We start from the raw sequence: 13,136 nt of genomic DNA on the forward strand, positions 1-13,136 counted from the left end.
CTGAATCTCTTGATTACCATTTTTTGAAATGTACCGATAATAGGACCTAGAGTGCAGATCATATTAAATAAGGTGCAGTACTTACTTAACTATTTGATATATATAGCTATTACGTTCAAGACAAATTGGAGTATCGATCCAATAACTGTAGATCATAAATATCTGACTGACGCATGACATCGCGACTAAATGCTGTCGTCCTATTGATATTTGAGATATTGAGGAACAAAATACACCTTTATACTGATTATAAGAAGACGCATGTTGTACCTATATAATTATAGTGTACATGTCATCGTACTTGTGTAATCAGTGCACGGCTTTAAAAAATTTGAATTGACATTTTATGATAATCTTGATGTAACGAAAAATTAATTTTTCTGATGTAGAATAAGTGCCAAAACTTCATTTGCGGGTTTGATGTAGCGTGTACTTTTCTTGGAGAAAAGAACCCAAATGCATTTACACGCTTTCCAAATTGTTAAGGCTTGCTTTTTCCTGATCTTATTTTTAATAATTACCGTACGTACGTACGTACATGTGTATTTGTACAAAATTATACTTATGACAAAAACTATTTCTCAATAAAATTATTGTTTAAATACATGTCAGAACGGCGAACAGTGTATATCATGTATGCATAAATCGGGAAACTCCACACATTTCATTTACCCGAATCATCTCGTTGCAATCCGCTTTTCTACTTTCAGAACCGTCGTCCCTATTCAGGTTTATACAACAACAAAATGATTACGAAAAAACTTAACTTTATTAAACAATTTTTTTTACAACAATAATAATTTAATAAATACGAATATAAAAACATTGTACAATTGGCACCCTTTGGATCGTGAACAAGTCGAATTACTGTAATTGAAAAAAAATTTCACCAATTAAAACATAACATTTTTCAAGTTTGCCTTGGTTGAAGTTTAATTTTATGATATTGTTGTAAATACGTGTAAGCTAATGTACACACTACTGAATGAGTAAACATATGGATTACCGACTAAAGTTCTATCATATGAAATGAAGAAGAGTTGAGCGAAATATTAAAATAGACAAGCAATTAAGTAGAAATTGAAGCACATGTATAGAAATTATAAATGACAGTAATTGAGAAAAAAAATGAGTGTAAGAATATTGATGCAATTGTAAAGTCTAAACAATTAGAAGTAATAAATGTATGCATCGTGAAGAACAATTAAGTAGTATTTCTAAATAAAAGCTGGTTGTGGGCATGCTGATGATGAAAAAAATGTTATAACCATCCACCATAGCGTTGCAGAGTAAATGTTTGTTTCCTAACTTACTTCTTTCCCTGAAATATTTACAAAAAAATCATAATATACTTTACATGCAAAATAAATAAACAAAAAACCGTTGAAGAACTTTATTGTAAGAAAACAATATAGTTATATTTAAACTACCTTCTCTTGTGGTGTTAATATTATTTTTTTTACTACCGCGACCGAAAATAGTACTTTTGTTCCCGCAGAGAGAGACCAAAAATAATACTTTCAGTGAAAAAATTGCTTTCTTATATACCTATATATTTTTGGCTTTTTATACTTTACGATTAAGTTACAGAATACATCAGTCATATTTATCACCTAAGCTTCAAATATAAACACTGAACCGTAATTTTTTATTTATTTTTTTAATATAAATTTTTTTGTAGAGATATTTTATATTTAAATTAGTTAAACCATCTAATTGGAATAATTGTAATAGTTCATTAAGTATAGATGGATATTTGTTTACAAGCATTCAAACCAAATTATGAAATCGCGTCAAAATACCTGAATGATAGATAATAATTACATTATGTACATAAATATTTAAAAAGTTCATGCAAAACATAAAGTGAAAGATGTAAGCATAGAACTTGAAAAAATATAAAAGTATTTGATAAGAGTAGACATGCTTGACAATGTCATGATTGTAGAATATTAATTCTTCTGTTACTACCACCACCGCTTTATGATAAACAATTTTTATGAATTTATGAAAGCCACACAAAATTGGGATGATTATTGTTTTTACCTTTTTGGAAGAAGCTCCCACTTTTGTTTTTTTGGTTCCCCTGACTTTTTTCATTCTGTTCTTTCGTTCCTTTCTCTGCTTTCTGGTTTGTTTTTGTTTTTCATACAAGCTGTGTCGTTGCAATCTATACTTTGGTTCAAATTTTTTGGCATAATCCAAGGTATCGTAAATCAGGGCAAACCCCGTGGATTTTCCACCTCCGAAATTCGTTTGGAAACCGAAAACGAAAACCACGTCTGGCGTAACTTTGTACATTTTGGCAAGCCTCTCGCGAATTTCGGTTTTCTTGACTGACGGCTGACCCGCGTGTAAAACGTCGACAACCTTAAGATAATCAAACAAATCACATTTAACTTTCGGGATGAAAATATGTGTAACCATTGCGACAAAAAAGATCGATTCATGCGTATACACACTATGATAAATGGTGCACCTACCATTTGTTTTCGGCAAAGTAGTCTATTGGTCATGAATTTGCGGGTACGAATTGTGGCCGACTGTGAAAAACCATTTGTTTATGTTATAATTAAAAATTATTAATTAGCTCATCAGTGAAATTGTTGCGTTGGTCGGATCATGCTATTATCGGGAACGGTTGCAAGCAAACTGTATATAGGAGCCGGGACATGCCATATCTTAGGAAAAAAATTGATTTAGAATCATGTTGAAAACCAATGAAGTAGTGAAAATTCCGAAGAAACGTTGATTTTTCTTTGAAACTGTTTTTCATGATATTGGAATTGTAATTCGTCGAGCCTTAACCTTCGAGGTTGTAAGTAACCCCGATCGTCAAAAGGGATGATATGATGTCCATTTGGAGAGTACAGAGTATGCAATATAATCTATATTGAAAAATGAAGCTTCAGGAATGGGTTTTCTAGCAAGATTGCCCTATAGTCTGAAGCGATTAATTATTGCTTTAGGGATTACAATTACTTACCATTTTGCGTTGCAATATCGCACAAATTAAAAAAAAAATCTATTCTAATTAACCTTAAAGCCGTGCATGGGACCGTATAATGATCATGACCAGTGAGACTTGTTTGGTGACTGACACGTACCATGTCTGATGTCTACGTCTACTGTGGTGTGAACTGTAAGTGTATAGCTATACTAGTATGCACATATTCGCTAAATTCGGTTTGTCTTTACAGTCACACTGACTACACGAGTACACGACTACACGGTCAACAATCGTCACTATGCCTACATAAAATATAGGGTTTGGCCGGGGTACTATCTTTTGCTGATTGGCTGTACCATTTTGCACTCATTTAAGCACCAATTTACGAAATTTGATTTTTGTAACCTATACGATTAGTATTTACATATATATATAGGCTCTTCGACGCCAGTGCCATTCACCTCTAGTTCTATTTTAAAACATTCCGTCATAAAAATTTGAAGCTGTCAATGGGATCTAAAGTATCTAAACTAAAACTACTTGTAACGTACTCGCATATATGTATATATACGTTTTGAATACACCTACCCATAAGGTAAATGTAAAAAATGTAGAAAAATCTGATGAATTTTTTTTTTGCATGCACTCAACTACTTACAGTTAAAATCCCAATAGCGATCCACATTTTTTTTTCTCTCGTTAATTACCTGTTATCGTAATTGTAAATCAATATCATATATTGTTCATTAAGCTATGCGTATTCGTATTAACAGTGTTGAATTTGAAATGCGCGCTGCAACTGGTGAACACTTCATACGAAAAAGAGCGGCCGCGAATTATTGTTCAGAGTCTGTCTACAATAAAAGTGCCATGTACCGCGTGAGAGAGAGATATATAGATATGAAATTCAATGAGTGGGACAAAGACGAAATGTCATTCGCACACACTGCCAATCAGGCAAATATTCCCCAATTGTAGGATCTACCTTATTCTTTCAGTGCTCTTTCCTTTTCTCACTCGACTTGGCACTCATTGGCTAGAAACCAAATAGACCAACCAATAAGAAACGACGCTTCTTCTGATCACTCTACAATTGGATCAAGCAGAGAGAGATCTAGCGAGAAGAAAGAGTAACATTTCCAGCACTCGTGTCGCAGTGTTTTTTGCACCCTCGGTATATATTTGTATGTAGCGAAAATGGCGTCAACAAGCCACCGATTCGCTTAGCCACGCCTCAATGTTCAATACCGAGCGGGAGGAGCAAAAAAGGCCAGAGTGTACATACACATATACCACACATATATGGTGTAGGCGCCGTGAAGCAGATGAGTAGCAGAGAAAAGGGGGGGGGGTTGGGGGGTTTGAGTTTGTGTTGTGCATGCGTGTGCAAAGTGTACACGCGCGCTATGGTCAAAGTTCCACCGGGGCTAGTAGAGCTGCAGTAGCAGCGGAGTAGAGCCAACGTCGCTGTCGCTCGTCGCGCGAGAAAAGAGAAAATGGCGTCGGAGTTATGGGAGTGTCAGCGTCAACCGACGCAGCATCAGCATCCTTTGGAAGCGGAGCGGCGTAGGCTCGAAGAGCTCAAGGACTCCCAGGAAGCCCTGTCAGCGGTCCGGCCCAGCCTTTGCTCACCCGTGCCACCAGGTACCCAGAGCCAATTCATTCTCCTCCCTTAATTTTACCCCACCCCCCCTGCCCCAGGCTGGCTGGTTTTCCCCCCCCCCCCTTTCTGGTCATCGAGTGGCCCAGCAGCACTGCGGCGGTGTCGACGCCAACATGGCCGCCGCGCTGGCTCGAACGCCCCCCCCGTGCCGTTCGTAGCCTCGACGTCGTCCCGCGCTCGGTATCCGAGGCGCCATGACAGTATCGAAACTCGCTGACTTCGCTCCAAGCTGATCACTTTTCTGGCTCTCTGCCGTGGGCCGTGGGGTTACGAATATGAGTCGGATCGCGATTGCGCGCGCATCGAGTCCATTGGAAATTCAGAAATCGGAGTCGAAAAGGACGAGAGCCGTATATCGTACATCCTCTGTACTGCTACGTTGCATGTTATTTATGTTCGTACACCTGTAGTTGGAAATTTAAATGCCGTTCCGCTTCCGGTGTTTTTTCTGATTTTTTCATCTATCGAATTAGTAGGAAGGTGATACGCGATAAAAATGCAGTTTTTAATTTTTGTACAAACGAAAGTTATAATTTTTCGTATCTGGTAATGTACGTTGCCAGGGCAAGCACGATTGGGTGTGCACCAGGTGTGAACTCTATTTTGCAGTAAACTCGGAAAGTAAATGTACTTAAATGCCCTAAGTAGAAAACAGGATTCTTGATTCTCGAGTATCGATATCTCGGGCCTAAGCGCCATAAAGGAATCGGACTCAGTAACTCATGTTATTGTGCAGCACTCAGGGATCGGACTTGAAGCGTCTGTACTGCACCTTATTCACGAAAACCTCCAACTATTTGTTATGCTCACGGTTGAGAGCGGATTGAACTTTTATTCTAACGTAATTGTAACCTGAACTAAGTGACTAGAACTTATTTAATTTACGCACTTCGCTCATTTTTTTATCAATATATGCGATAAAAAAAGGGTCATATTATGGTCTCGCAGCTATCATTTCCCAGCGTTGCAAGCGCCTGTGTCGTCTGCTTGTTTGTAAACACGGGGCGCGCTCTGTTGCGGTTGACAGTCAAGTTTACTTCAGTACATATATATATGATCGTGTATACCATACACACGTTCAATTCACGCTTATTTTTAAATTACATCACATCGAAATCGTTTCTTCGTTATCACATGAGCATAAGATATTTAGCCATCTCATGGTATAGAAAACGATCGCAAGTATATTACGGAAATACTTGTGAGTGAATTGAACTTGTTAATTTAAACAGTGTAACCAAATGTTTACTTAATTTTATAAACATCCATCTATTATGGTATAAAACGCACCGTAAAATGACGAAGTAGCGAATTATTACCGTACTTAACTCTCCGTGTCTCCAATTTTTTTCATGAAATGATAGATGAAATTTTCCTACAGGTGCAGCTGGTGACAAAGCTGGATGTTCAGAGCCGAATGACTATGTCCAGTCTACTTTAGCTTTGTCAGAATTGACTAATTCTTCCATAACTCTGACTCAAACAGACTCCCTGAGCGATGATACAGGATTCCCGTAAGTCTTGAGATAATTATTATTTGTAAATATTTTTTATTAAATGGTATCTAGAGATCATTTTTATTTAATAAAACAATTTGCTCTTATATGTATATAATTCATAAATATAACTCACATATTTTGTTATTAATTAATGCACTTATTACTTGTAGGTTGGACACCGCAGACGAGAAGGACGAGGTATCATCAACCATTTCAAATCTGTCTGACATCTCAGGAATTTCCATGTTATCCGAGGATGGTGACGACAACGTTGAATGGAGAAATGCATCCTCATGGGTTCAAAAGCAAATACAATTGGGAACAGACCCCAGAGATGTTCTCAAGCTTCTTTCTTCGGACTCAATTCCCATACCTGAAGAATTGGACGATATCACTCTGTGGAGGGTTCGCATATATACATATATTTGTGGGATGATTAAAGTTGTTACTCTATTGAATTAAAACAGCTTACTTAAACTTTATTTTATTTTACAGCATGTCATAGATATAATGTCAGAACCACCAAAAAGACAAAAACTTTCCCACTTGAATACTATTTTGGATGTTGTTGAGTTGATCAAGAAAAGTAAAAACATTATTGTCCTGACTGGTGCTGGAGTTAGTGTAAGTTGCGGTATTCCTGACTTTCGAAGCAGAGATGGTATTTATTCGAGACTAGCTCAAGACTTTCCTGATTTGCCTGATCCTCAGGTACGTGTACTGCTGCTTTTGTTAAATTTTTTTTCCGTATCTTGTTATTAATAAAAAAAATTTTTCTCAGGCAATGTTTGATATTAATTACTTTTCACAAGATCCAAGACCATTTTATAAGTTTGCACGTGAAATCTACCCTGGACAATTTAGGCCAAGCCCATGCCATAAATTTATAAAAATGCTTGAAAAACAAAATAAGCTTTTGAGAAATTATTCACAAAATATTGACACCTTGGAGCGAGTAGCTGGTATTGAAAATTTAATCGAATGTCATGGTAAGCCGCAATTTTTTTCATTTTTTGCATTCATACTGACATGCATGAATACAATTATCTGATGTTGTAGGCTCATTTGCAACAGCATCGTGCACCAAATGTAAATTTCAAGTGAAATCAAACGATGTAAAAGACGAAATCTTAGCTCAAAAAATTCCAATGTGCCCAAAGTGTCAAAGTCAGCCTGCAGCACCTATGGATAAATCGAGTATCGATGAAAATTACCGAGGTATATTATGCCGAAAATTGTTTACATTTCAAAAATTATTGGAAACTTAGAAACAGCCAACATTAGATAGAAAAATTTTTAATGAATTGTAGACCTAGTCGCTCAAGGAGTTCTGAAACCAGACATAGTGTTCTTTGGAGAAGGCTTGCCAGATGCTTTTCACGATGCCATGGCTAACGACAAGGATGTCTGTGATCTATTGATTGTCATTGGTTCGTCGTTAAAAGTTCGACCTGTTGCGTTAATCCCTTCGTCGATTCCTCATAGCGTCCCACAAATCTTAATTAATCGGGAATCGCTTCCTCATTTGGAGTTTGATGTTGAACTTTTAGGAGATGGTGATATTGTGATTAATCAGCTTTGTCATATGTGAGTGTTCCTTATTTTGCACTAATTTTTTTTAAATATTAGGATTAGTTAACAATTTCATAATGATTAAATTATAATTGTGAAATAAATAGGCTGGATGGAAATTACAAAGAAGTATGTTGGCGCGATACTATTTTAGAAGAGGCCCCTAGCTTACTACCATCATTAACTGATTCTTGGGAACAAAGTCAAGATACTTTAACAAATCAAGAGTATTCTCAAGATAGCGAAGCGAATGTCGAGCAGGATAGTTTTTCACATAAGTCCACATCAGAGAAGAAAAAAAGAATATTTTCACGAGACGAACGAGACGATAGCGAAGTGTTTGAAGGTCGCAAATGGAAAAAATTTAAAAGTGACTCTGATTTTAAAGAAGTCGAGTGTGAGTCAAGTTCTTGTTCAAGGTTTTATTCAAATTTCGTTGATGACAAGTACGAAGAAAAGAAAAACACCTTAGATCAGGAAAATGAAGTTAAATGTAATTTAAGTTTGCACAGTGGTAGTAACAGCAACAGTAGTAGTAACGATGACAGTAATAGCAGTAGCCCAAGGAATTACAACATTGAGCATAGTGAAAATGATAAATTTTCGGAAAAAGAATTCTGGGTGAAAGATAGTACTGATAGAACGTTGAATAATGAAAGTTATGATGGTAGAAAAAACTCGTCATTTCATTCAGAATATGTGAAAGATAGCAGGAAAGATTTCACTTTCATTGAACAAAAACAAATAATTAAATTAAACTTTGCTGAGAACTCGATAAGGCATGATGGCAATAGTGGTTCAAAATCGAATGATAGTTTAACGAGAGAAAGCTTATTGTTCAGTCCCGACGAGAGCCCAACAACGTCTTACGAGTCATTAAGAGCAGTAGAGGAAATATTTATGTCTGATGAATGTCATGTTGTTCCAAGGATAGATTGTTTAAGGGATGACTCAACTTTAGAAGAAAATCCAGATCCCTGCAAGTCTTCTGACAAAAGTGAATTAAAACCACGGCATACATCGATAGATTCGGTAATGGATTCAGCTCTAGGCGACAGTTGCAGCAGTTCTGACTGTCAAAAGAGGAAAACTGATGGCGATAATACCGATGAAAATAAAAAATCTGACAGTCACTCATGGCACCTTATCAATAGAGACAGCCTTGCTTCCCGACTGCCAGGTAAGAACTAGTCGAACGAAACTTCTAACCAATAATAACGTTTACACTTTATAAATTAAATTAATTTTATAGAAAATTCGTTCTACCAAATGAAATCTGGAAAATACATATTTCCTGGTGCAGAAATTTACACAAACTTTCCGTGGAATGAGGGAGTACTCCAAATCGGTGGTTTAAGATCGGCACTTACTGCCTCTCAGCTTTGTGAACATTGATGATGATGAGTTGAGCGTATTAATGTGTCAGACATGCACCCACACATGTGGATACACTAAGAAACTTCGAGAAACAAATATAAAGGTAGGTACTAAAAATCCAAAATAAAAATTGTTATTTAGCTTTTTAATAAAAACTTCGGCTACTTCAATTGTACCTATTCATTTTGTTTTAGCAGTAGTAGTTATTTTGCTACTCGAGAACTGCTGTAAATAAGACTGAAGCCAAAGGGACAAGTATATTTTCAGTGAAATCCGTAAATGAAAACACAAAAAAAACATTCAAGTGTTTATTCGAGCAGGATTGTATAATAATAGGTAAATTATTCATAAGTGGTTGTTAAGTCATAATTGAAAGTGAGATGTGTTAAAAAAATTTTATCGTTAAAAATAGACTTGTAAGTAAATAGTTACTTGATGATAAAGTAACTAAAAGTGTCAGGTGAGTTGTGAGATATCGAGCATATCGCTTACACTAAATCAGCGTACAAACTAGTACTTTTTCACTGGCCCTATTACGAGCCCCAGTGTGTCGCGTTCTGCGACTCTGCATTGGCAGTACCGTATATGATGTATACATAGTTAATTAGTTGGATACACATTTATGCGGTTTACTCAATTTTAGTTGTTATTTTCTAGAGAGCAAAAAATTATCCAAACACAATTTGATCTCGCTAATTATTTCAGATTTTTAAGCTGATTATTGTTTAAATTATTTAACTGTGAATAAATTGTAAATATTGAATTTTCAAGTTGCTTCTGCTTAGCAGCTCCATTTATCGACATTGTCTCATCTCCTTTGGTGAGTGCCTGTTTATTAGGATAATTTTTATACAGGCACAGTCAATTGCGTGACTTGAGATTATATTATCGCTATCATTGTACATATACATAATCGTGAATTTTATATGTATTTCACTCATTGGCGTCATGAAATCAATTGCGTCCAGAGCAAGTATAATTTTTAACATTTTAGTTTATTTCTGCTCTTTAAGCTCATGTAGTTGTATGACCATTAATAAGCACGTTAAATATTGTAAAAAATATATATGATGTCAAGTTTTACTGAGGATGTAAAACGAGGGTGTAATTTAAATTAACAAGACGACTGCTTGGTTTGAGCCGAGGAGTTTGACATTATTGTACATTAGCTAGTCCTTTAATTAATTTCATCATGATTACTTAGCTTTTTTGTCGAGAGCAAAAAATGAGCATTATTCCCCTTAACCATCTGCAGAGGAAACAGCCTAGATTTAAATGGAAGCCGATGCTTATTTAAGCCATAATCGTTATTGGAAACTAGTGATACTTATTTATACTTGATTACATGAAATCAAACTGTCATATAAAATAGTTTAAAAAATCAAAAACAAATTTTGTGCTTCAATAAATTTGTTTTGAAAAAAATTTATTACAATTCAAAATCAAAGAGCAGTTTGATAAGCTACAAATGGTTTGATAAGTTGAGCTTTCAGTTTTCATTGGAGCACGGGTGAATGTACAAAGCATTGTGGGAAGACTTCGCATTGCATATTATTTTTTTACAAAAAAAAAAAAAAAACTTAGCATTATAATTGTAAAAAAAAAAAAGATTGAGTAATACTTTTTGACGTGTTCATAATTTATATGTGCTCTATATGTTGATCTTTTAACGGAAAATTTTTAAACTTAATTCTAAAACCGTTTTTGCTCAAAAAACACTTAGGTTGTGTGTATATATCACTTTGATATTGAATAAATTCAAATAAATACAGTTATCCCCAGAAACTTAGAATTTCTAGATGAATTCAAATCAACCTAAAAAAAAATCTTTATCAAATGAGTATAAAACAGTGTTTAATAAAATACAAACTACGTGTTACAACTCTTGTAAAAGAAAACAAAATCAAAAAATATTATTCGACATACCTAATATTATCGAGTGCGAGAAAAGAAAGTGTTACGTTATGATTTTTTCAAAAGAAATGGCTATCTCAAATTTTTTCGAAAAAAGGCTCTATTTAAAAAATGTGGCTTTTCTCAGTTTTTGGGCCTCGTTACTGCTGTTCTGTTTAGAATAGAAAAAAAATTGTAAAGTCACTAATATCACTTGAACTCTTATGTTGCTTCCAGGGTGAAAAAGAAAAACCTAGTATTTTTAATTCTACCATCTGTAAAAATTTTCTAGGATACCGCTTTTACCCCTGGAAATGAGGGATGGCTCTTTTTCTAATAAATTTGAAATAGCGCTTCCTTATCCCAAAATGTAAATGTGTACAAACACATGAGTATGTATTGTAAAAACTTATGAAATCTTTTAGTATTAAAACTCTCAATTTTGTAAGACCATGAAATGAAAAACTTTGCTTTGTTTAGATAGCTTTATTTATTATCGTAATATTAATAATAATAATGATAATGATAAAATAATAACTTATAGACTGTTAAATACAATTGTTAAAAACTTTTATTTTAAATATTCGCCCGACGTATCTATGTACATACATCTCAGTAAAATTTTATTAAATCGAAAAACTACCATAACTAAATATACTCATGATATACATCTTTTTTTCCTTATTTATCAATGCCTGCATAAAAAAAGTGAATTTCGATAAAGAGTATAAGAATGCAAAGCAAGAACAATATGTTGTAAAATTAAAAATTTGTGGGATGTTCTTAAGTATCAGCAAGATAGATTAATTAAATGAGACAATAGTAATAAGTGTCTGTCCAGACCAAGTTTCTGTATTCTTCAAATCTGCCAATTCATCCGCAGAAGAAAAAAAATTAAATTTTAAAAATATTGACAATCAACGAGTAACTTTTGTGCACTATTGTTTAAACGTCGTTGTGTATATATTTTTGTGCTGTTTGACAAAACCGTATACACGTTACGGAAGCATGAAAAAAAAACCTGTAATTGTATATTCGTTGTCAGCAGGTTAATACACACGTCAGTCTCCTCTAGGAGTTGAAGTACATGGTGTATTAATTATGTACGACAATTTCTTATGGTTTTGCATTTTAATGCGATACTCTAGTACAGACACTCGATTTTTAGTATATTACTTTTTTCAGTCAAGCTTATTTAGTATTATTATTATTATTATTATTATTATTATTAATATTATTTTTATTTATAAATATATATATATGTATAGATATATATCATATAAAGATTTAATATTCGTGATATAGCCCTCGCGCTACTACGTCGCGGTTAATAGGTGCGTAGGCTATGAATTTTTTTTATAATTTGTTATATAATGTAATAAATGTTACAGAAATGTTCTATTTATCATGAATGTTGTAAGAATATTATGTTTCTTTTGTATTACTAATGTACAAGCTTATGATACGTAAATTAAACATTTTTTTATAATACAGAGCCTATCTATTTATTTGAAATTCATCGAGAATTGATATGCTTATATTAATTTGATAAAATATTCAGCTTTTGAATAAAAACGTCAAAATAATATAGTTTATCCTTGTTAGAGCGCCTCAAAAATATATAGGTATCCACTATTGAAATATTTATCGATGTCAACAGGCTTGAAGCGCTTTGAATCTATCTCCGAGTGGGGTGTAAGTAAAATAAAGAAACAGCTTAGGTATGATTATATCTTAATATGTCTTACGTTCTTGTTCTGTAACGAGGTTTTGGGTCAGTTTTGCAAACTAGAGGCCAAAATCTTCAATGAAATACATATAATAATAATAATTTTATCCAACTTGAATCATTTTTTCCTCGCTCAGCTGAAAATGATAACTGTCTTCTCACGCATTGATCAGAGAATTTTGCTTGGAATTCTCTCACACTCCTCTTCGGTTCAGGAGATGACACATTTATGAGATCTGAGACATTCTGAACTTTTGCTGCCTGCAGGTGGTGATTGTAGATTGTTTCCCATTAAAAGTAATTTAAGCATCGTAGCACATTACCTTTGAATTTCAGTAATATCCTTGAGTCAAATATTTTGTGATAAAGTGTTACCTTTATGAAAAACAAAACAATAATTTTTTAGCCTTTTAATTTTCATTTCATTTCTAAAAAAATGTTTTATCCCAGATG

General features: G+C 34.2%; 2 protein-coding genes across 4 annotated transcripts; one reads left to right on the top strand and one right to left on the bottom strand.

The window, feature by feature from the left end:
- Positions 1-750: 750 nt before the first annotated feature.
- On the bottom strand, positions 751-3,081 carry RpS24 (ribosomal protein S24). Of its 2 annotated transcripts, none has more exons than XM_014360973.2 (4): positions 3,040-3,081; positions 2,484-2,543; positions 2,047-2,370; positions 751-867 (listed from the first exon to the last, which is right to left on the bottom strand). In XM_014360973.2, the coding sequence occupies exons 1-4, from the start codon at positions 3,052-3,054 to the stop codon at positions 865-867; spliced, it is 402 nt and encodes a 133-aa protein (XP_014216459.2). In that variant the 5' UTR covers positions 3,055-3,081; the 3' UTR covers positions 751-864. The 2 variants fall into 2 exon arrangements, with proteins under 2 accessions (XP_014216459.2, XP_014216460.1); XM_014360974.2 differs by having other exon boundaries at positions 2,987-3,063.
- Positions 3,082-4,371: 1,290 nt separating this feature from the next.
- Positions 4,372-11,579, top strand: Sirt1 (NAD-dependent protein deacetylase sirtuin-1). Of its 2 annotated transcripts, none has more exons than XM_023391477.2 (10): positions 4,372-4,594; positions 5,995-6,127; positions 6,283-6,517; positions 6,608-6,823; positions 6,894-7,101; positions 7,172-7,330; positions 7,423-7,699; positions 7,792-8,864; positions 8,937-9,164; positions 9,256-11,579. In XM_023391477.2, exons 1-9 carry the CDS (start codon positions 4,447-4,449, stop codon positions 9,077-9,079), a joined length of 2,592 nt encoding a protein of 863 aa, XP_023247245.2. In that variant the 5' UTR covers positions 4,372-4,446; the 3' UTR covers positions 9,080-9,164; positions 9,256-11,579. The 2 variants fall into 2 exon arrangements, with proteins under 2 accessions (XP_023247245.2, XP_014216483.2); XM_014360997.3 differs by having other exon boundaries at positions 9,259-11,579.
- Positions 11,580-13,136: the final 1,557 nt, after the last annotated feature.

The sequence above is a fragment of the Copidosoma floridanum genome, unplaced genomic scaffold (assembly GCF_036245765.1).
Source record: "Copidosoma floridanum isolate Cflo_tuat_1 unplaced genomic scaffold, Cflo_Japanese_pri ptg000001l, whole genome shotgun sequence".
In the NCBI taxonomy this organism is placed as follows: domain Eukaryota; kingdom Metazoa; phylum Arthropoda; class Insecta; order Hymenoptera; family Encyrtidae; genus Copidosoma; species Copidosoma floridanum.